Source organism: Podarcis raffonei, chromosome 7 (genome assembly GCF_027172205.1).
Source record: "Podarcis raffonei isolate rPodRaf1 chromosome 7, rPodRaf1.pri, whole genome shotgun sequence".
Taxonomy (NCBI): domain Eukaryota; kingdom Metazoa; phylum Chordata; class Lepidosauria; order Squamata; family Lacertidae; genus Podarcis; species Podarcis raffonei.
In genome coordinates, this window is record NC_070608.1 from 35,399,668 (window position 1) to 35,423,066 (window position 23,399).

The 23,399-nt window shown below is 45.7% G+C and overlaps 1 protein-coding gene across 1 annotated transcript; it reads right to left on the reverse strand.

Moving 5' to 3' along the window:
- Positions 1 to 797: 797 nt before the first annotated feature.
- BHLHE22 (basic helix-loop-helix family member e22) lies at positions 798 to 4,731 on the reverse strand. The gene has a single exon (XM_053396034.1). The coding sequence runs from the start codon at positions 3,825 to 3,827 to the stop codon at positions 2,886 to 2,888; it is 942 nt and encodes a 313-aa protein (XP_053252009.1). The 5' UTR covers positions 3,828 to 4,731; the 3' UTR covers positions 798 to 2,885.
- Positions 4,732 to 23,399: the final 18,668 nt, after the last annotated feature.

Genomic DNA, 23,399 nt, shown 5'->3' on the forward strand with positions numbered 1-23,399 from the left:
ACCGCGCTGGACAGTTATGAATCCTGAAAAGTTACAGGTTCTGATTAATCTCTCTCTCTCTCGAGGCCAAGTGGGGCAGAAAATATTTATCCGCTGCCCACCTACCCCCCGCGCGCCTTCGCCTGTCGCGCCATCTGAGGGCATTCGCGGGGAGACATCGGAAGGGCGCCACAAACAGATACCTGCACTTAGGAGCGGGCAGTGGCACCGGGCTCCCAGCACAACTGCAGTCCGGAATCTGTGCCCCGCAGGCACCAACACATGCGGGACGTTCACACTGCCAGAGCAGCCTCCCCGACAGTAGAGAGGTTCTAGCTGCTCTGTGGGAAAGGGGAAGGCTTGCTGGCGTTTGGGGGGGGGGGAGTCAGCCACCTGCGAGCTACAGGTAGGGCAGAGCCACCACCTAGAGCGCTTTGGAGGTGCCCTTTAATACCTGTACCTGATTCGAGATCTTATCCGTATTATCCACGGGCATTTGAGGACCATACAAAAAGAGGTGGAGTTTTTCCACCCCAGAGAGTCTCCTTCCCATAGGTAGCATGAGGACAGCCTTCAATCTTCCTAAAAGCAAGAAACTGACGGCCTTTATTCCCTGCTCCTGGATGCGTCCTGACAAGAAGCCTTCCCTCCCTTCTAAACATGAACCAAAAATAGGCAAACAACAAGGTCATCTCGACGCCTTATGCCTTCATACAACAGGGGTCTCCCCCTTTTTTGATCTGCACAAAGCAAAAAGGAAGAGGGCTGAATGGGGGTGTATTCTTTCGCCCCTCTTACAAAGCACAGGGAGGTAAGGATTTGTTCAAAATATTTTAATAAAGATTCTTTCCGACATAGATACACATACAAACCATCATACATCGCTGTCATCATCTGATTGACCTATTTAACATATATCACTCTTTACACATCCATGACCTGCCAACAGATCCAACACGGCTCTCGTTTTGCCATCCAGAGCTGACAGACTGAATTTGGATTATCAGCAAGTAGTGGAAAATACCAAGCCCCGTCGAGGTGGGAAGAAAGCGTGGGGAGGGGAAAATAAAGATTTTCGGGATCTACGCTTGATTGGCACCATGATTCACAATCCAGTTTTGTCAAAGTTAAGAGATAAGACGTCTCAAGTCCTATTGGTGCTCATCCTACCCACAATGCAGAAGTTTAAATGCTGATATTAAGGCCCAGACTCCAAACTACATATTTTCCTTAGGAATAAGTTTATTTGACTTCGGATGGGATTGATTTTCAAGATAGTGTGTTTAAAGCAAGATTGTACAGCCTCTGCAGAGGCTGGTTGCCCCCGTCTATTGCAACCCCGTCTGGCTAGAACAGATTTGAACCTGTTTCACCCTGCAATGTTGAGCACACTTAGGCAAAAGAAAAATCTACTGAACTATTGGGATTCTCCTCCAGATAAGTGTGATTAGAGTTAGGATGCAAACTGGAGCAAAACCGACTTCCACTTAACTGAGTTGTTCTGTTAAGCACCGTTACTCCCAGTACCGCAACTTGAAAGGGTTGTGGGCTGGTTAAGGAAGCCACCCAAATACAAACTCATTTTGAATTCCACCTTTGAGGGAAAAAGAAATTCATTTACTCCTGGGCCTTATATCATCATTCTGGGTGAAACGCATGTAAAACAACGGCTAAGGCAGATAACCACCTTCAGCTTAAATAACTTTCATAATCAATAGTCAAAAATTCGCCTTATTCACTCCTTTTGAGAAACCAAACACTACCATCTGAAAAAAAACCATGTTTTGCAAATTCCTAACAGAAACTATTGTCTGATGCCTTGTTATCACAGTAAATAACTAGAAACAAATCCCTTCATGCTGCAAAGAATTTCTAGTCACCAACAGTCCAGTTCATTAAGCAATTAAGAATACACCTCTCCTTTCATTTTTGGACTGAAGCAATTTATTAAAGCTCAATTTATAAATACAGGGATGATGCAACTTAAAACCCAGAATGACCTTTTCATAAGCCTCAGCAGCTCCGATACATCAAGATTTCTGGTTCACATGTCCTTGGCAAATCAACGTTTTAAAACACTTGGCACAAAGTTTTAAGTTAATGGGAATTTTAAGAAGCATTTAAAAGAAAATTCACAGAAGACCCATGACCTCAACACAGGATGGATACTGTTGGCGTGAAAGGGCCATTGAAATAAATATCGTGTCCTCTTGTACACAGGATTGCAAAGTGAAAAGAAACAAGGTGCACATCTTTTAAAAAAATAAACCTGCAATACTTCAGCCACACGAACAGGAGTTTTGTTGCATCATTTTAAGCTCACTCCCCGCCCAAACTTTGTGCATTTTCACAGGTTCAAAAGTTCAGAGAAAATAAAAAATACAAGTATTTTCAGAGCAATTTTGCGCGCGTCTAATCTCAATTAGTCTACATTTCAAGTTTGCTTGTTTCCTGGCTCAGAAGCAATAAAATAAAATAACATTTAAAAAAACTTTTTAAGTGCCCTTCTTGATTTGTCTGAGTTTACAATCCAACTTGCTTCCACCACATCTATCCCTTGCCCAAGCCCAACCAATCCCCCCTCCCCGTCCTTGGCTGCTTATCGAAAAAGTTCCCAGTACTTGGAAGTTTTTAAGAAACCATGTGGAGGACAGAGGATTTGTTTTTTCTCCTCCCGATCTGCTATATCTCTTTGCGCACACTCACCCAAAAACATACACCCCTCAAAAATTGCGATTTTGCGTGCGTGTGTCTAAATTTCGCTGAGGTCTCGGTTGCACTCAAGTCCCCCTTTTGCCCCCAGATCCTCCTCCCCCTATCAAGGCGGCTGCTGCAGCGAAAGTCCTGCCCAGAGGGAAGGAAGGACGAAGAGGGATCGGGCTGTGGAGTCCGCGACGTGTCTCTTTTTAAGGCTTCTCCGTGCACTGTTTGCAGAGACTGGACGAGACGCTGTTGAAAAGGGCACATTTCTCCGGGCACGAGGTGGCGGGCGGCAGGCCGGCGCTGAAAGGGTAGCCCGCCGCCGCCTGCTCGTAGGCCCCGAGCGCCGGGTGCAAGGCGGCCGCCGCAGCAGCCGCAGCCGCCGCCGAGCTGGGCAGCGAAGCGGCCGAGATGGCCTGGCCCTGGTTGAGATAGGCGACGAGGCGGCGCATCTCGTCGAGGGCCTGCGCCTGCATGAGGATGTAGTTCTTGGCCAGCAGCAGCGTGGCGATCTTGGAGAGCTTCCTCACCGAGGGGCTGTGCGCGTACGGGATGACGGCCCGCAGCTCGTCGAGCGCGTCGTTCAGGTCGTGCATGCGCCGCCGCTCGCGGGCGTTGATGTTGAGGCGCAGCGCCTTCTGCTCCTTGGACTTCTTGCCGCCGCCGCCGCCCGGGCCGTGGTGGCTGTTGGAGCAGGCGCCGCCCTCGGGCGCCTTCAGCAGGGCGCCCCCCGCGCCCACCACCACGCCGGCGCCGCTGCCTCCGCCGGGGCCCCGCAGCAGCAGCTCGCAGCGCCCGTCGCTGTCGTCGTCGGGGCTCTGCTCGCCGCCGCTGCTCTCGGCCACCGAGCTGCGGCTCGTCGTCGGGCCCGGCCCATACTTGACGCACACCGAGCCGCCCAGAGGGTCGCCGGCCACCAGCGCGCCGGCCCCCGCGCCTTCCCTCAGCAGCACCTCGGAGTCGCCCGGCTCGTAGCAGCCGAGGGGAGACGGCGGCGCCTGGCGGGGCTCGCGCGGCGGCGGCGCCTGGTGGGCGACCAGCTCGAGCCCCGGCGGCGAGCGAAAGGCGGACTCCATCCTCTTGGCCGACGCGCTGTAACTCTTGTGGAATATGTCCTCATCAGTGGGCAGGTTGAGAGCCCGCTCCATGGTCCCCGCCGCCGCCGCCGCCGCCGGGCTCCCCTCCTCGTGCCGCTGTCGCCCTCCCAGGCCCCCTCCCCCTCTCCTCTCCGCCGAGGCGCCGGGCCGGGGGTCGGGCTGCGGCGGGCTCTGAGGTGGCTTCCCTTTCCCTCGGAAAGCGGCTCTTCCGCCGCCTGCTCCCTCTTCTTCTTCTTCCCGCCGTTCGCGTGTTTCTGAGGCGAGGCTGCTCGGCCGGCCTCTTTGGCGCGCGTTCTTCCTCTCCCCTCAGCGCGCGTCGCTCGCTCTCGGTCTCGCTCGCTCTCCGCGCCTCTCTCCTCTCACCCTGTGAAGGGCTCAGGCATTGTGAGCTGCCAGCGAGCCTCTCGCACCGTTTATCTTGCTTGGATTCACCTTCAAGAGATTTCCGGGACCCATCAAGGGAGGGGAGAAAGGCAGGGGAGGGAGAGGGGGGGAAAAAGGAGCAGCTTTCGCTCGCTCGCTGCTGTTGCTGCTTCTGCCGCCACCCGCCCGTCACCACTGCCGCCGCCGCCGCCGCCACCACAGACGGGGGAGTCTTTTACCTCATTATCTCGCCGAGAAGGTTATTATGAAGAAGCCTCGCCTGTTGGGACAGAGCTTTCTACCCAATCAGGTTAACGTTTTAATTAATAGGATTAAAACGGTAACAAACGAGCCCAGGCGCTAGGCTTGGCCCTGAGTCGGAGGAGTTTTCATTTCACACACAGGTCTGGAGGAGAAGACGACAGGCAGCAGCTCGCGCTTTATAAAAGGCGCCTGCTCCATTCTTCTCGCTGCCATCTGTAGGCACAGCTTCACGCATATGTTTGCAAGGCGTTGTGTCCTATTAGGAAGCCAACAACTGCCTTTAAAGCTTGACATGTGTGGCGACTTTCACTCCTCAATGAGCACTCTTAAAAGCCCTACTTAGGGCGAATAATGCTCTTGGCCTCCTTCAGCAAATTATAGAGCGGCGAGGCCGAGGTGGGGGGAGAAAGGGGGTCTGTGGGCGGGCGGGCGGGCGGGCTGCACACTTTTTCTGCCAGGGCTGCCAGCGGACTTCTGCGAACTTTGCGCCCACGCCAGAATGACGCTCTCCACGCCAGCGCTGTTTACGTCCAGCTCGTGGCGAAGGCGGAGGGGGGCGGGGAGGCGGGAAGGAGCCGCTTGCTTGTTTATTGGCCCTCGAACTTCACCTTGGGCTCAACCCATTTCTCGCAGCGGCTGTTCACTTTTGAGCACACGCTCCCTAGTCTTACTCGCAGTTTTGCCAAAGTGATGTTTCCTATCTACCGCCATTTCTCCATCCACTCTCGTCCCACCTTCCCGCGGGACAACGCTCCTTTGCAGTGGATAAGCGTAAAACCCACTTTTAGGCTGCAGTGAACTGAAGTGGAGGTGTTTATGGCAGGAGGATTCACCTCCCTCCACACCCAACTTCCAAACCAAGGACTTGGGTGTGAAAAGGACCAATTTCGCCTAAAGCCCTATCCTTGGAAGTACAGTACGCTCCACTGTTGAAAGCACAGGACCCCATTTCCCCTATTAAATTTCTTTTCAGATTGCCTTGCCAATTCAGTCATCTTAAATCAAAGAGCCACAGATTTACAGTTTGAGGATGGCGTTTCTTATTAGCGAGCATTTCTAAAGGATGGGACTTCCTTAATTTCGGGATAGATGGATAGACAGCTATTACTCTAAGTGAGGAGCAAGAACTGCTTGTGTAATCCAGTATTTACTTTATATTATCTTCATGTTTTATTCGAATTGTTGTTCTCAAACCCACCCACCCCCTTCATACTTTTCGGGCAGCCGGAACGTAACAATGAAGTCAAGGAGCGAGACCCTTCTTTAAAGTGGGTCCATCTGATCCTCTAGTCTAGAAGAAACCCCTCTCCCCCAATTCTGTTTGTATTATATCCCTTCTACAAGCCCAGGGCATATTATAGCAGGGTTTTATATGTTTCCCTCCGTTCTTATGACATCACTAAATAATATTTCCCAACACTTCCATTAAATCATTCTTATGCGACAGAATAACTGAAGGCTATGAAATTTTGGGTTTCTCTGGTTTCATTAAAACCCTTTTAATTGTGTCTTTCACAGTTGGCCCCAGGTGCTGGACTCTTTTCATTACATTTTGCTCTAATGTGATGAAATTCTAATTCTCTCCTTACCATATGGTTAAATTTCCCCACTGAGAATTAGTTGAAAAAGAAGAAATAATCTATTAATCTCTGTAATAGATTCACAAATGAGGTTTGCCACAGAACCTTGTTTTTGAATGGCAATATCAGAACAGTTGGGTGTCTTGTTTCAGCAGAGAAAAGGAGCAGGCGACAACAGACTCCATTTGAATTTTTCACCTGGAAAAGAATGAAAAGAAGCCCAGCCGCAGCCTCCATCCCCCTTCCCACTATTGACTGGAGATTTACATCTAGCGAGGACTCCAGTATGATACACACAGTCACCCTGGTGTCTCTCCATTTAATGAGAAGCAAGTCAAGCCTATTAAAGAGACCCCCCTTTCCTCCCCCCGCAAGTATCATTTGACTTCCACTCAAGTCCCTGGCGGGTTCCCAAGCTCCCCACCTTCTTACAATCTTCTTACAAACGGCTCTGCCCATGTCTATCACAGCTTATTGTTTCTCAATTAGCAACTTCATTTTCGCTGGAACCATACATTGAAAGCCCTGTTAAGTATCAGAGTAAGCTCTTCCCTTTTTAATATCAACTTCTAAAAGTTCCGGGATATGGGAGACTGTTACTATAAACGTGAGGATGGAGAATCTCCTTTTCATCTGCTAATAACTTTAATTTGTTTTGGAAGACAGACGGCTTCCTCTTCATTGATCTGCGATGCTTCATTTACACACATCCTTCGTCGTTGCTGCTGCTGCTGCTGAAACTTTTCGGATGGCGGCTTACCTTGCTCAGTACACAGTTGGAGAGAGGAGAGACTGAACAGCTCAGATTGCTGTTAATGGTGCTGAAGGCGTTTCCTCACCACCAGCATCCAAGCTCTGCCTGATCGCGTGGAAAAATGAGGGACTGGTTAGCTGAGTGATTGATGCCCTGTCACTCTCTGGACAGGTGGACCACTCTGCAGCGAGCAGGTGGGAGAAGTGTAAGGTCACACCAAATGCAATGAGATTCGAGGCGCCGAGTGCCTTTCGGTTTCCCCCAGCGAGTCGATCCTCCTTTCCTCGTCATAAAGAGGGTCAGTGACTTGCTGATTAAACACAGCATTACCCTCTCTGCGAGCTCCCATCTAGTCCCTCCCTGCCTCCCCTCGCCCCTGCGTGCTGCCTGCCACCATCTCCAGGGCTTGTCCCGCTGCCTTCAGAATCTGCAGGCTTCCTGCAAACCTCCGAGAGCTATACACTTCTGCGTCCGAACTTCTCGAGCTCCTCTGCTAGCGAACTCTCCCCCCCCCCGCATTCCCCGGAGTAAGGTAGCTGTTTAATAGTCGCCACTAACTTTAGTTTGGAAGCCGGCAGAAGAATTTATAGAAGCTTTAAATGCGGGGCATATAAAAAATACCCGAGGAATTGGTCTTTGTGGTTTATGCACTCGTAAACTTTTGCTGATTGCTTCTGGGAAGTTGTCAGGCATTTAACACTGCATTTATCTTACAGTGCAATGAAAACACATCTGCCCAGTGTCTCGTTACCTGGTTTAATTGTAGCGCAAACCCTATGTCACTGACGAGGATCCCTCGCTTTCATTATGTCGGTGGTTGCAGGCAGCCTGCTGCCCGGGTCTATAGGGCGAAGAAGGCGAAGGCAGGCGCGGAATGCGCTAACAAATCAAGCAACTTGGCCATTATGCCCAAGAAACGTAAACTGCCGGTGAACTCTCCTAGACTCCGGGGCGGTCCTTCAATTTGCAACTGGGGCGAGCAGGCAGGGCTGGGAGAATTATGCCCCATCACAAAAGCAAGACATTCAATTCACGACGTGCAAAATGTCTCCCTAGAACAGGCCGAGGTTTGCCCTGACGTTACGCACGGCCCAAGGAAGGCAAAGTGGGGTTGGTGGGCGTTACAGACTCCTCTGAACAGCCAAAACCAGGCCCAGGCAGGTTGTTATGGAAAGAGCGAGCAGTTCCCCGTGGACCGACTGCCAGATCACATTTGAATGTTTAAAACGCGTCAGAGCAACGCCACAACCTCAGCACACTTGACTTATATGCTCCAAGTAAGACTCCAAGAGCGAGATCGCATATGCGTAGTTTTTTAAGGAAATCAAACAGTATCTTGCACTTATGAGAAGAGCGCTTAGGACTGTGTTGTGCCTTCTAAAACGCGAATACCCACCCACAATATTTTTTAATAAACGGAGACAGTTCACATGTGCACCTCCGTGTCGAAAGAGTGATGATGAGGCACCCGAGCCATGCATGGCACGTGTGAATCCTAACAGTCTGCGATAGATAACTCCTGATGAAGTGACTCCAGTAGGACGCTCATAGCAGCCCCTATGCATGTTTACTCCGAAGTCCCATTGTGTTCAGTGTGTTTAGTTAAGTGTGTTTAGGATTGTAGCTTTAGTTTTCAAACAAACAACTACCAATAAGCAAACTTGTGTATCCCTTTCAAAATCTATGGAATTGCTCCAGCGACTGCCCGATTCAACTGGTATTCCCGAGACAACTCGTGACACTTCAGTGGGACATAGTGCCAGCAGACTGTGATTAGAACCGCAGCCCAGGACCCACAACCTCGTCTTCAGACTTCTAATAATATCAGAGATAGTTCCGATTCCTCTGAGATCAGTTCGGGGTGTGTCATATGGGGATTGCAGTCCCACAACTCTACTCTCAACATAAATGCCTACGTTAAAAAAGGAGAAAAGTCCCAGACAGTCCAAAAAGTTGTGCTTTCTTTCGCAATGAAACCCCCGTGATGAATGTGTAGCCGTAGGCAGGTTTATCGGTAACAAGGCATATTTTATAAAGATTAAAGACAGCTTCACGGCGAGCGGAATAGCACCTATCCCTAAAGCTGTGCAAAGCTTGGGAAATATTCATCGTTTCTTTGACATCTCGAGAATAGCTGATATTAAGGGGTAGTAGTAGATCCAAGGTTTGATAGTTTCCTTCTCCCCACCCCCCACCCATTTCATCTCATCTGGACATTTCACAAAGGGCGACAGACCCGAATACGTGGATTCTTTCTCGTAACTTGCTTAAATGAACTGTGGTGCCCCAAGCTGAACCAGACTCACCTGGAAGACGCCCCACCGATTTCTCAACAAAATGAGGGAGGAGGCTGCAAGCCTAGGAAGTCAGTCACACCACTTGCACGTCTTACTTTTGAGTAAACATATTTTAGAGTCCGGCTACCTGTCAGTGTGCTAGGTACGCTGCCCTAAAATCATTGGAACTTGCTTTCCTGGTAATATAGGAGTTCGCTGCAACTGAGGCTGTAAGTAAAATGCCAAGATTGCATTTCTTTTTCCCAGTCAAACGCACTTAAGTGGTTTACTGAGCTCTCTCTCTCTCCCTCCTCGTTTCGATTTCTTGATGTCAAACTATGTTGCCAAACATAGTTCCTGCGTGCACGTTTTGGGCCCGACCCACTCGCGACGAAGGCTGCCATGAACACTTACCCGGGAGCAAGCCCCATTCAACACGCACGGACTCCTGGGTATACACGCATAGGATTGCGCGGTAATAAGGCTGCAATCCTACGCACATTTTCTGTGGACTCTGTGAGCCAGGTTTCTAAATGAAAAACGCCTAGGATCGTGCTGCACTTCTCACTGCAGGAAATGGAGCGGAGTTGTGGATCTGTGGCTAATTTAAGCCCCATGGCGAGTGTAACGTGTGGGGTTTTACCTGTGTGATCAGGGGGCGAGGAAGAGGAGAGAGAGACACACACACACAGAGAGAGAGACCGAAAGATCTCCAAGGCCTTTTCTGACAAACTGCATCAACCTTTCATGGATTCAATGGTGCTAGCACCGCTCGCCAAACCCTCATAGGAGCTCACCAAATGGTTACTTGCGTGTCTCCATAGCCAAGTCACTGGTTAGGAGGGAAGAGAAGCGACTGACAAAACTGTATTCTAATCGGGGGGATCTAGAGATCCACAGACCACAAAGAAGATATCGGAAGATCTCATGTGGGAAAATGCCCCAAAGAGCCTGCATCTAGGAAGCTCCAAATGAATTCTCTCCACACTTCCCCTCCTATTTGCCTCGTTGAAATAACCCTTTTCATTTAAATTGCCTGTCTTTGGGCGTGCTGGACAGCGACAGACTCTGAAACAGTTTGCAGCGTTTGCTTCTGATTCTTCTCTCCAGCACGCCGCGATGCCTTCACGCGCAGGAAAGTTGTGAAGAGCCTCGCGCGCGCGCCACGGAGAGGGAGGAGGAGGAAAACGCGCAGGAAGAGGGGTCCTCGCATCTTTCCTTCGGAAACTGCTTCCCTTTTATCCGCCTGCACAAACAGGGTTAAATCAACACGACCTCCAGGAACTGATCCCGTAATTAAAACAATCCCATTAGCTGTGCATTTTACAGTTTCGTAAGCACGACCTCAAGGGGGGCAAAGAGCGCCAGCGGAGAGAAAATTTCCTGTGCAGGGAAAGCACAATTTTAGAAGGCAGAAAACATAGTTTATTGAAAGTAGTCAAGGTATGCTTAGTTGTCCGACCCACAAGCCCTCAAACCAGGTTGATCTGGATTTAGGTTGATCCTCACAGCTCAAATTCTAAATCAATACCATCTTTAATAACCATTTAAAACTCAGTGTAGCTTCAGTTCTCTTAAATTCTGGCGCAGGACTCTTTGTAAGCAGTTCGTGGGTCCTGCTGGATCTAGGGCGAGGCAGAGCATCGCCAGGACAAAGTGATCGAGGGACCTTGTGGAGATCACGAGAGCAAGATGGATGGGCTTAGTTGAAGAGTGGTAAATTCCTGTCAACAGACCAATGCCCGCAACTTCTGCTGCAACTTCTGCCGCGTTATAGAAGCGTTAAACAAAACGGTAAAGGCTTGAGACTTTATGCTGCAGATCCGTTTAATATACCGTGGTACCTCGGTTTACATACGCTTCAGGTTACATCCCCATCAGGTGACAGACTCCGCTAACCCAGAAATAGTACCTCGGGTTAAGAACTTTGCTTCAGGATGAGAACAGAAATCGTGCTCCGGCAGCAGGAGGAGGCTCCATTAGCTAAAGTGGTGCTTCAGGTTAAGAACAGTTTCAGGTTAAATACGGACCTCCGGAATGAATTAAGTGCTTAACTCGAGGTACCACTGTACATACAAACGTTATCAATTGGGGAATACATTGTGTGTGTGTGTGTTAGTTTACAACCATGACTTCTTTTGGCGAGGCCTGGGGAAACTGGCTACAATACTTTTATTCCGCCCTGCTTAACGTGTGTATTACCTTAAAAAACAACAACAAATGCACAATGCCCACGTGACAAAGTACAAATGAACACCTTTATTCAGTTCTCTGTAAACTGTCATTTAAAAACGTGTCAGAAAAGTAAAGAGGCTGAATTATGCATACAAATAAAACGGTCCCGAATACAGTGCATTTGACATGGAGGTAATAATAATATTTACAGATCACGTGCATGTGATTAGAAACTCTCTCTCCTCCCCCCCCCCTTAACTACATGTTTATACATTATTAAATGTGCCTCTTTATTCTCCGACTAAAGTTATGAAGTAGTAGTTTTTCTTTTTAATGTCTTTTTCTCCACTAAAGAAAGAAACCTGGACGTGAACTTCACAGTCTTTCCGGTATACGTTCGGGCCAGCGATTGAAAAACCACAGCGCCATCTCCTGGCCAAAAAAGAATATCGCTTCACTTTAGAAGGAACCATCAATTTGAGTCTGGTTGATAAAGTTCAAATCAATAAAGCCAGTCTTTGTGTGTCAAGTATCATTTTGTCTAACATTTTGAAGTAGAACATCCTGATCTTAAAGACAAAAATGCTGCATATCCTGAGTCTAGTTCCCATGTAGGCGCTGATATCTCCTGTTTTAGATGGGATTAACTTTCCTCCTAAAGCAGAAGGTGTAATGCAGCAGTGGGCGTTCTGGATACCTTGCTACAGACTGAAGCAGCGACGACTGATGTTTTTCACAAATTTAGGCTGCTGAGCTAACTGTGGCCCTTTCTCCAAGGATTTGGCCTCAGTCACCTATTGTTTTTGTAACCTCTCAAACAGATAACAGCAGAGAGCTTTTCCTTTGGGAATTATAGGGACAGAACTACCTAAATTGTATAGAAATTTATTTATGTATACTACTCTTTCTCTTTGGCAATCACTCGTAGCCGAGTAAGATTGTCTTCCATAAACACAGTTTTAACAATGAGTCCGTAAGCGACTGTGGAGGCCAATTCTGGATCCACACGTCCTTCCATAGTGGGGACATTGGTTTCTGGGTGGGAGTTGATCACGGTGTGGATTTGCCAAGCGTGCCTTCCTCCTAGCACGTTTCTCCCTTGCGTCCTGAGTTCGAGTGTCTTCAAAGCCCATGACACCTTTGGTAAAGGCTGTTCTCCAACTGGAGCACTCGCAGGCCAGTGTTTCCCAAATGTCAGTGCTTATACTACATGTTTTAAGATTTGCCTTGAGAGAGTCTTTAAACCTCTTTTGTTGACCACCAGCATTACGCTTTCCATTTTTAAGTTTGGAATAGAGTAGTTGCTTTGGAAGACGATCATCAGGCATCCGCACAACATGACCAGTCCTACTACAGCAGCAAGAATGCTGCTTGCCCCAAAATGGAAAGAAGCAGAAGTCCCAGCAAAGGAAAAACGGATACAAAAACTTATGGAATATGCAGAAATGGCGAAACTTACTGGAAGAATAAGAAATCATGATAACAAACTTCTTATAAAAGAATGGAAATGGTTTATTGAATATTTACAGATAAATTGCAATCAGATAAAAACATTGGCAGGATTATTGTAATAATCTGCAGTTTCATAAGAGTATATATTTAAAGTAGATAAAAAATGAGCAAATTAACTGAATTTGGATATGCAAAAGATATTATTAATAATAATAACTTTAATGAACCGGGGAAGGAAGTCAAGTTTTCAATTGTTAAAATGATTGTAAAATTAATGAAATGTATAAACCTGAATACTTTGGCCACCTCATGAGAAGAGAAGACTCCCTGGAATAGACCCTGATGTTGGGAAAGATGGAGGGCACAAGGAGAAGGGGACGACAGAGGACAAGATGGTCAGACAGTATTCTCGAAGCTACAAACATGAGTCTGACCAAACTGCGGGAGGCAGTGGAAGACAGGAGTGCCTGGCATGCTCTGGTCCATGGGGTCATGAAGAGTTGGACACCACTAAACGACTAAACAACAACAACATAAACCTGAAAACTATATATATTTTTTAAAAAGAGCTCTATGTGACTATCTATGAAGATAGTTCAGAAATGTCCACTATTATACAGAAATGTCCACTTTAGTATTCAGTTATGCTTCTGAAAGCCAATGGACAGTGGCTGGGAATCATGTGGGGAGAGCATTGTTGCATTAGGCATTGCTTGTGGGCTTCCCATAAGCATCCTATTGACACCTGTGAGAACAAGATGCTGGACTAGATGGGCCTTTGGCCTGAGCCAGCAGGACTGTTTTCATGTCCTTATAATGGGAATAAGTTCCAGGGAGCGTATTTCCAGTTTATGAAATATCCCTCCTGTACAGGAATATCCTTACTGTACACATTATTTCATTCAGATGCCAGATGTCAACTCACGACCTTGCGCAAGCCTTCAGAGCACAGCAAGAGTGATGATACTGTTGATACAACTGTATAGGTGATGCTCTTATGTCTTGGATTTCATATTGCAGTTTAGATTATGTTTTTTAAGCTTATGCTTGTAGATTTTGTTAGCCACTTTGGAGTCTGTGTGGGCAAGGCAGGATACAAGAAATACTAGTGACTTGGCTTTGCTGCTATGGCTTCTTGTTAGTTTCCAGGCCCCACTCAAGGTTCTAGTGAAGTCCTTTAAAGCTTTATATGGTCTGGACCCTGCATACTGCTCTGTATCCCATATTCCATTGAAACAAAAATGGAAAGATCTTGGAACCACATCAGCGGTGTGAATGAAGTTCACATTGCAGAATCCTTTGCCAGAGTAGCATGGCTGGTTCAATTGCTTCTTGACTTGGGAATCTAGTCAAGACTGGCCTCATCTACAAGTTACTGTATTCTTCTATGTATAAGACGCCCCCATGTATAAGACGACCCCTATTTTTTTGAACCCAAAATTAAGAAATAAATATTTTAAACACCAAACAGAACAACTTTGATATTTTATTAAATATCCAAAACACCAGTATATTTAGTACTGTATATTTAAACATCAAACAGAACAATGTTACTGATATAGTTAGTATCATAATTACGGTAGATAATTTTTTTGGGGGGGGGGTCTAGTCAGCATTATTATAATGTGCAGTATAAGAACTGGAGTGGTGGCGGTGCTGGCGCAGAGCTAGGCAGCTGAGCTGGAACGAGAGAGTGTCCCCGATGGCTGGGAACTGGTCAGCGCCTCAATGCAAGAATCATAGCTAAAGAACCCTTTAAGAGGGAATTTGTGTGCTGCAGAAGTCAAATTGCTTTTTTTCTGCTCTACTCTCAACCATCCAGGGGAGCGAACTGCACTCTGCCCTTTGGGCCCAAACGGTCCGCCCGCTGCTCCCCCCCCAGCTGTAGGGCGGCTGAGTGGGAGGAGGCAGGCAGACTCCAGCCCCAGGCACCGGAGCGGATTCCTCTGCCGCTGCGAGGAGCTGTGACTGCCAGAACTGCCTGAGTGAGTGTGCTTGGGGAATGGGGGGTCTGGGTAGCCAGGGGGTGGCTGAGGGAACCGGATGGAAGGAACAATGTCCAGAGTGAGGGCTGCTGGGGAGGGGGAGTACCAGACCAGGGTTTGTCGTGAGGCCAATAGTGAAGGGAGGCTGGGGAGAAAGAATATGGATGGCGGCATGTATTTATTTATATATTTAACTGCAACATTCTGTGTATAAGACGACCCCCAATTGTAAACTAAAAATTTTTTTTTTTGGGGGGGGGAAATATTGTCTTATACACAGAAAAATACGGTATAACTTGCTTGATATCAGAAGCTGTATTTGGTACTTTTCTGTTTCTAAAAAGAAGAAGAGGAGTTTGGATTTGATATCCCGCTTTATCACTACCCTAAGGAGTCTCAAAGCGGCTAACATTCTCCTTTCCCTTCCTCCCCCACAACAAACACTCTGTGAGGTGAGTGGGGCTGAAAGACTTCAGAGAAGTGTGACTAGCCCAAGGTCACCCAGCAGCTGCATGTGGAGGAACAGAGACGCAAACCTGGTTCACCAGATTACGAGTCCACCGCTCCTAACCACTACAGCCATTTTGTTTCCCCCTTGAAAACATTTGGGCATTATTTTATGCCTGCCACATTTGAATTCTGTTTTATGTTGGGGGGGGGGATAATTTTTGGTCCAACTATTTTATTATTCCTGCTCTCTTGTGCACTGCTTCAGATGCAATGTGCATAACATTCAAGAATGAAAGAAACAAGACTTGCAGTGTTGATATAATGCTTCATTCTAACAGCTTGTTTGTTGATGCCATTGCCCATAAGGAGAAATGTTTTGGCACACTAATATTATTGAAAGTGATATGTCTTTCTTCTTCTTCTTTTTTACTATGAAAAATTGGACAGAGAAAATTGTTAATGCTTTTGGAACAGAAACAACCAAACTTCACATGCTTATCCAGTAGCACAAATCAATTTCAAAAGAGGCATGAAGGTAAAAACAAAGCAAAACAAACACTTCAAACAATTTCATGAGAAATTAGGGAATGTAGATGTCTTATCTATTAAGGATGTAATTCTAACATAACCATTCTTTTTACAAGATCCATCAAGCTCAGTGGATTTTTGAATACATGTACAATAAAATTAAAACAATCTACTGATAAATCATAGAAAGGTCTAACAGTAAAAATACAATAATCCAGATAATAGCGAAAATAATGGATCTCCAAACATCTACTTATGTTGTCTCATTGTCACTGTTCTGCTGGCGCAGCAGACTGCCAGTTGCACAACCAAACCTGGCTCTCCTCTCCCCTATAGGTCCCCATGCTCCTTCAAAATCTGGAGGGCCCTCTGGAGCAGATTTTGAAGGTGAGGTCCTGTTGTGTGAGTGGAACTCTGTGCATGAAGCATTGGATGCAACCCAATACCATGTTCTGCATTTCCATCATCCATCAGTGAAGCTAAGGGGAAGAATCACACAGCACGATCATAAGAAAATAAAAGCCCTGCTAGATCAGTCCAAAGGCCTGTCAGCAGAAGACTTCCCCTCCACAATGGACAACACGATGCCTATGGAAAGAAGACCACAAGCAAGACCTGAGTTCAGTAGCCCTCTCCTGATGATGTTCCAGCTCCTGGTATTCAGAGGCATGTTGCCTCTAATTCTGGAGGTAGCAAATAGTCACCATAGCAGGTAGCCACTGATAGAGTTATCCCTTATGAACTTGTCTTAATCCTCTTTTGATGACCCTTACTACATGTTGTGGATTCCACAGTTTATCTAAGTGCTGTGTGAAGAACTACTTCCCCTTGGCAATCTTTTTCAATACCTCTGCCAAAGGGCAGACTTAAGGTTATACAAGGAGCTATTATTGCTAATTGGACCAATGCTTTGGGTATGACAGAGGTTTCTGCAACTGTTCTGCAACTGTTTCTGCAAGTGCTTTTAAGAATGATGACCTATAGAGAGACTGCTCTACCATTAACTTCACTGGCAATTAAGCTGTACTTGACACCAGCAATTGGCGCATGGGCCACACAACTCACAATGCCAAGTGAATAAAGACAGATCATGTCAGGTCACTTTGCTACTACGTTCTTGTAAGCATGATCTCAACCAAAACAGAGACAGCTTATGATACTTAAATAATAATAATAATTTAATAATTTATTATTTATACCCCGCCCATCTGGCTGGGCCTCCCCAGCCACTCTGGGCGGCTTCCATAAAAACCAAAAATACAGTAAAATATCACACGTTAAAAACTTCCCTGAACAGGGCTGCCTTAAGATGTCTTCTGAATGTCAGGTAGTTGTTTATCTCTTTGACATCTGCTGGAAGGGCGTTCCACAGGGCGGGTGCCACTACCGAGAAGGCCCTCTGCCTGGTTCCCTGTAGCTTTGCTTCTCGCAATGAGGGAACCGCCAGAAGGCCCTCGGCGCTGGACCTCAGCGTCCGGGCAGAATGATGGGGGTGGAGACGCTCCTTCAGGTATACTGGACCGAGGCCGTTTAGGGCTTTAAAGGTCAGCACCAACACTTTGAATTGTGCTCGGAAACGTACTGGGAGCCAATGTAGGTCTTTCAAGACCGGTGTTATATGGTCTCGGCGGCCGCCCCCAGTCACCAGTCTAGCTGCTGCATTCTGGATTAGTTGTAGTTTCCGAGTCACCTTCAAAGGTAGCCCCACGTAGAGCGCATTGCAGTAGTCCAAGCGGGAGATAACCAGAGCATGCACCACTCTGGCGAGACAGTCCGCAGGCAGATAGGGTCTCAGCCTACGTACCAGATGGAGCTGGTAAACAGCTGCCCTGGACACAGATTTGACCTGTGCCTCCATGGACAGCTGTGAGTCCAAAATGACTCCCAGGCTGCGCACCTGGTCCTTCAGGGGCACAGTTACCTCATTCTGTTAGAACAAGTTAATCTCTGTTAGAACAAGTTAAGCAGGATGACTAACTTTCTCCAGATTAGGATGTCCTTAAACTGTCACCAATACAGTAGTTGTCACCTGAGAACATAAATGGGACCTACAATAAAATGCTGCAGTAGGCAGTGCTTCTGTTCATTGGTCCAGCCAGCCAGCCACGCCCTCTTCCAGGATGAATGATGTCATTCTCACCCCTGGCTGGCTTTCTATTAAAAAGGTAAAGGTGCCCCTGCTTGTTCGGGCCAGTCTTGCCAGACTCTAGGGTTGTGCGCTCATCTCACTCTATAGGCCGGGAGCCAGCGGTGTCCGCAGACACTTCCGGGTCACGTGGCCAGTGTGACAAGCTGCATCTGGCGAGCCAGCGCAGCACACGGAATGCCGTTTACCTTCCCGCTGGTAAGCGGTCCCTATTTATCTACTTGCACCCGGAGGTGCTTTCGAACTGCTAGGTTGGCAGGCGCTGGGACCGAACGATGGGAGCGCACCCTGCCGTGGGGATTCGAACCGCTGACCATGCGATCGGCAAGTCCTAGGCGCTGAGATTTTACCCACAGCGCCGTCAGTCACCATTCCATAGCTCAGTCCTCAGTGAGCTGTTTTTTTTGGGGGGGGTTGCTTTCCTTTCCCCCTTACTTTCCAATTAATATAGAGAAGCCAAATGCAGAACTGCTTTTTATTTATTTATTTATTTATTTATTTATTTATTTATTTATTTATTTGCTTTTCTACAAACATGGCCAAGCCTCTCTCTCTCTGTGTGATTGTGGATGGTGCTATTTTGATGACATAAGGACCTGTGTTCACCTCTGAACTACAGAAGTACAGGGGAATGATCAAGTGTCATACATCTTTCCATGAAATCTGAAAAAGAGAGTGAGTGAGTGATTGTTAGGCTCCCAAGTTAGAAGCATTCATGAACTCTATAAAATAATTTTATATGTTTAATAATTTACTGTGAACATTATATCTAAAAATGATGCAAGGAATATATCTAAAAATGATACAAGAAATAGAGTTATATGAGAGCCATAGTTCCATATTTTTAATACAAATACACTCCCCCCCTTTACAGTTCAACTATTCTTTTAAAAATTAAGTTATATTCTTTCTCCTGTCATCTCCTAGTGTCTTACTAAATAATACAAATAAAACAGTGGATTCTCTCTTTGATTACTTGGCTAAATTCATATTATAATCTTTTAGTACATCGAGTTTTTCAGATGCCTGATTGTCAGCTTTATATTTCAAGAAATGTTACCAGCAATACAGGTACAGTTAAAGTGTTTCCTTGTAGCAAACCCTGGGTCCCATATAAATTTTATAGTCATTATAAAAATAATTTATTGAAAAACTTAAACCTTTTCCAACTCAGCTGACTTTTGATTTAAATGTGTGGGCTCCTGCTTATGGTAATCAGTTGTGCTGGATGCTCTTCCTCCCAGAATTAGGTTTTGCTGTTTATATTGCAGGTTTTGAAGATATGGGAATGGAATTCCCTAAAAAGGAACTGGTGAACAGGAATAGAAAAATCTCACTCTATATTTTACAATTATACCACGTGGAACTGCAGACAGTACCAAACATTTCTCCCGGTATTTCAGTATTTTAACTTCACTGTAAAGACAATAAATGTATTACAATTTTTAAAAAACAAACAAACAAAAAGAAGACATAATAATTAGGTTGAAGTTGGGTGACTGGCAGATGGAAACAGTAACTAGTCATAGACTGAATATGCGTTACTTTGTAAATCTTATTTTGGAATCAATATTTGAGCCCAGTGCACACCCTCTGGGTGTAGCTTTACATGTATCTGGATTAATAGAGCTATATGGCACTGTGGTCTAAACCACTGAGCCTCTCGGGCTTGTCAATCAGAAGGTCGGCGGTTCAAATCCCTACAACAGGGTGAGCTCCCATTGCTCTGTCCCAGTTTCTGCCAACCTAGCAGTTCGAAAGCACGCAGAAAAGTGCAAGTAGATAAATAGGTACCACTGTGACAGGAAGGTAAATGGCATTTCCATGCACTCTGGTTTCCATCCTGTTGGTCCAGAAGCAGTTTAGTCATGCTGGCACATGACCCAGAAAGCTGTCTGTGGACAAACGCTGGCTCCCTCGGCCTGAAAACGAGATGAGTGCTGCAACCCCATAGTCACCTTTGACTGGATTTAACCATCCAGGGGTCCTTTACCTTATAAGCATGAGGTATCACTTTCCTCCGCAGGGGTTGGGCCCACAGGTTATTCATGCACAAAATGCTAATTCCCTCCTGCATATGCAGCTGTACTCAGATGAGATGGATTAACCCCTTCAAATGGAATTAATTGATTAATCACTCAATTACAGGATTTTTCACACTGCCTCACCACAGATCACCATAGCTCACAATAATTCCAGATCAAAACTCACATGCTCAGCAATGGCAAACAAACTAAAACTTAGTAACAAGAGTAGGAAATCCATATTTATCCACTCAAAGCCCATAACCTTAGAAAGAATAATTGCACAACTTGGGACAGTTTTACGCATTAAACTTAAATGCATCTTTGAGTCGTCCTTGAAGCATTGTGCAATCTATGAATACATAAAACATAGAAGAAAATAATATGTACCCTTTTGCCAATGTAGGTTTTACAGAAACCATTTTTTAAAAACAGCTATACTTGCATTCCAGTCTTAGTTACTGATTACTGATCTTCCCTTGGCTCAGTTTGGAACAGGTTTTCTGAGTCCTTTCAGAAAACAACACCACCTGTTTACAGAAAGTCCAATCCCAGCTTGTCATGTTTGTAGCATGTATGATGATGATAGTAGTCACAGTACAGTGGTACCTCAGGTTACAGATGCTTCAGGTTACAGACGCTTCAGGTTACAGACTCCACTAACCCAGAAATAGTATCTTGGGTTAAGAACTTTGCTTCAGGATGAGAATAGAAATCGCGCGGCAGCAGCGGGAGGCCCCATTAGCTAAAGTGGTTAAGAACAGTTTCAGGTTAAGAACAGACCTCTGGAACGAATTAAGTTCTTAACCCGAGGTACCACTGTATGCTGTTTCATACCTAAATGTGCTTTATGGAAGCCAGTTCTAAGAACTGGGCTTCCTACAGGCTAGCTTCGTCCGCCATCCCCTGAGTAGGGCTTAGACCCAAAGGTGGGACCAGGGAATTTTAGCTGGAGTGCTCACCTTTATCTTATTAGTCTTAATGTTTCTTGGTGTACGAATATTGTATGAATATTGGCAAATGCTAAGCAGGCCAGCTAATTAGGCTGCATTTAGGCTTATTGTGCAATTCATGCTATAATACACTATAGGCAGGCTAGTCCTGTGCAACGTGCTCAGAAGCAGGTGAGCTGTGTGCCTTGCTATGCTTCGTTCTTGCTGTGTTTAATCTTAATCAAAAAATGTCCTTATTGCCTCAAAATCCAAAAAAAAAGAACAGCTGACCTTTGGTAGAACACCCAGTTCCTCATTTTTCCAGTCTTAAGTTCAGTGAATCTTTCTAAAAATCCTCATGAAAATTCATCTGCATTTTAGCGCAAATTTCTCTGAAGACACACATTTTTCTACACAACTTTGCCTAATATACTCATTTTTTCCAGACACATTTCTCAACTATAATGTATTTTGGTATGTTATCATAATGGATTAATGTATTTTTTATGCACATTTTACCCTAGCATATGAACTTTTGCACACATCACTTGACTGGAGAACAGTATTGTAAAATTCAGAGAAGTCTGAATTTCAAAAGGTAGCCTTTTTTTTTGGTTTGAATACTGTTTTGAAAAGTGTGACTTTGGTACATTTACCTTTAAATATGAGCTGAATTGAATTTCTCCCCCAACATTACACATGTGAGCTATACCATATTGTGCACCAGGAATTTTAGTTTCCAGTACCAGCCAAACATTTTCTTGGGAATTTAACCACAAAGTAAACTCACCTGGGAAGTGGGTTTGGACAAACAGACAAACAAATACAACCAACTAGTTATCTCCCCAGACAACTGAGGGTGCTTTGAAATGGGTGTTTTCTGTGAGATTGGTGCTTCTTATGTGTGAAAGACAAATTTCCATACAGACTTCTTTGGATTGTCCACATGATGCTGTGGGCATCAGAATGCTAGCCAGTCACTCCTCACTGCATTTAGTCCAGTTTTACCCTTTCCTTGGAATATCCATTAAGTAAAATCCCACCTAAACCTGTTGCCAATTTCCAATATCTCAATGACCCATTTTCAGATTACGACATCTGGAAGCATCCTGGAAGAACTGGTGCAAATAAGGAGCATTGTCCCCAAGTAAAAGGCTTATTTGCTTGATTTTTTAAAATTTGGACCATTGTTTTTCCTCTGTGTTAATTGTACATCTTCTTGACAGACAAAACTCTGTTTAAACACATACATACACACTTGCCATGAATGAACCTGTGCATGTGCCTGCAAGCCATCTTGCTTTGCAGTTCACATCCTTCCACAACAATCTATAAAAGCTTCCGCAAGAGAAATGAATATCGTGTCAAAGAACGCTCCTGCATTTTGACAGTAGCAGCCTTTGGGCACCTGTCTGTTGGGTACTGACTGCAGGTCCTGTGAAGTTCTGGCACAGAGAAGAAGTTCTCAGTTCAGTTTGGAACACGCCCAAGCTTTACAAGCCAGTTAAATCTGAATTCAAAAGAATAATCATAAACCAGACACATATTTAGCTTTGGTCTAGGTTAAGGGTCTTGAATCACAAACAAGTTCCAGAGGAACATCTTCAGAGGAAAAGAGAAGCTGGAACAAAGCAGGGTAGGGGATGGGGTCAGTGCATACCCTTAATGAGAACCATTTTCATGAACATCCCTTATGTCTATTGAATTAATGTTACCTTTCATTGTAGGAAAATGATAGGTCACTAGGTACACAAACTATTGTGCAAGTTGGACAGAGAAAGAGGGGAAGCAAAGACTGAATGAATATTGGAACCCCCCCAACCCCCCCGCACCCAGTGGATGTGTGTCAGCAGCATTGCATTATTCTCAATGAGATGCACATTCCACTTTGTATTCCCACCCAAAATTAGCACCACTGGTCAACAGTGCTAGCCTGCGGCTATAATAGATGAGAGTGTACAACTGTTTTTTCAGGCGGAGATCTATTAAAATCCCACCTGCACAGAAAACCAAGGGTACTAAGATTCCAAGGGTACCCAAGAAACACAGTGGAGAAACTCTATGGAGATAAAGGGACATGTTTCACCCATCCGTACTTAATGCTTATTTACCCATTGGACCATAAGGTATTCAAATTTTAGAAATTAAAGACAGAAAAGACCTCTTGGGTCATCTTATCCATCTGGGAGTCCTTCTGCTTGTTTGGACACACTTCTGGAATAGATTCTGAAAACGGCTTTTTAGAGAGAAAGTGCTTCGCTTTCTTGACCTGATTTATTATTCTGTGCCTCCAGTTTATACCACCATGGCTGTGGCTTAAATGCACAATGTTTCACGTTGATGGTATCAGTATAAAACTGAAGTATCACAATGGTGAAGCAGCTTTATTTCTTCATGTTGCATAGGGAGAACGGAGGAGCAAGGGAAATTCATCCTGAAACACTGTTTTCACCTTTCGTTCTTAGAGATGCATACACTGCTTTCTGATAAGGGCAGCTAATTCCTTTCCCAACTCACTCAGACCACATCCGCACTATACATTTAAAGCACCATTACACCACTTTGACAGCCATGGCATCGCCCAAAGGATCCTGGGAACTGTAATTTGTTAAGGATGTTCTGGTGTGGATATGACATCTTAGCAGAGGTCAAAATTCAAGTAACGCTAGGTCTACATGTGCTACTTTGGCCAGG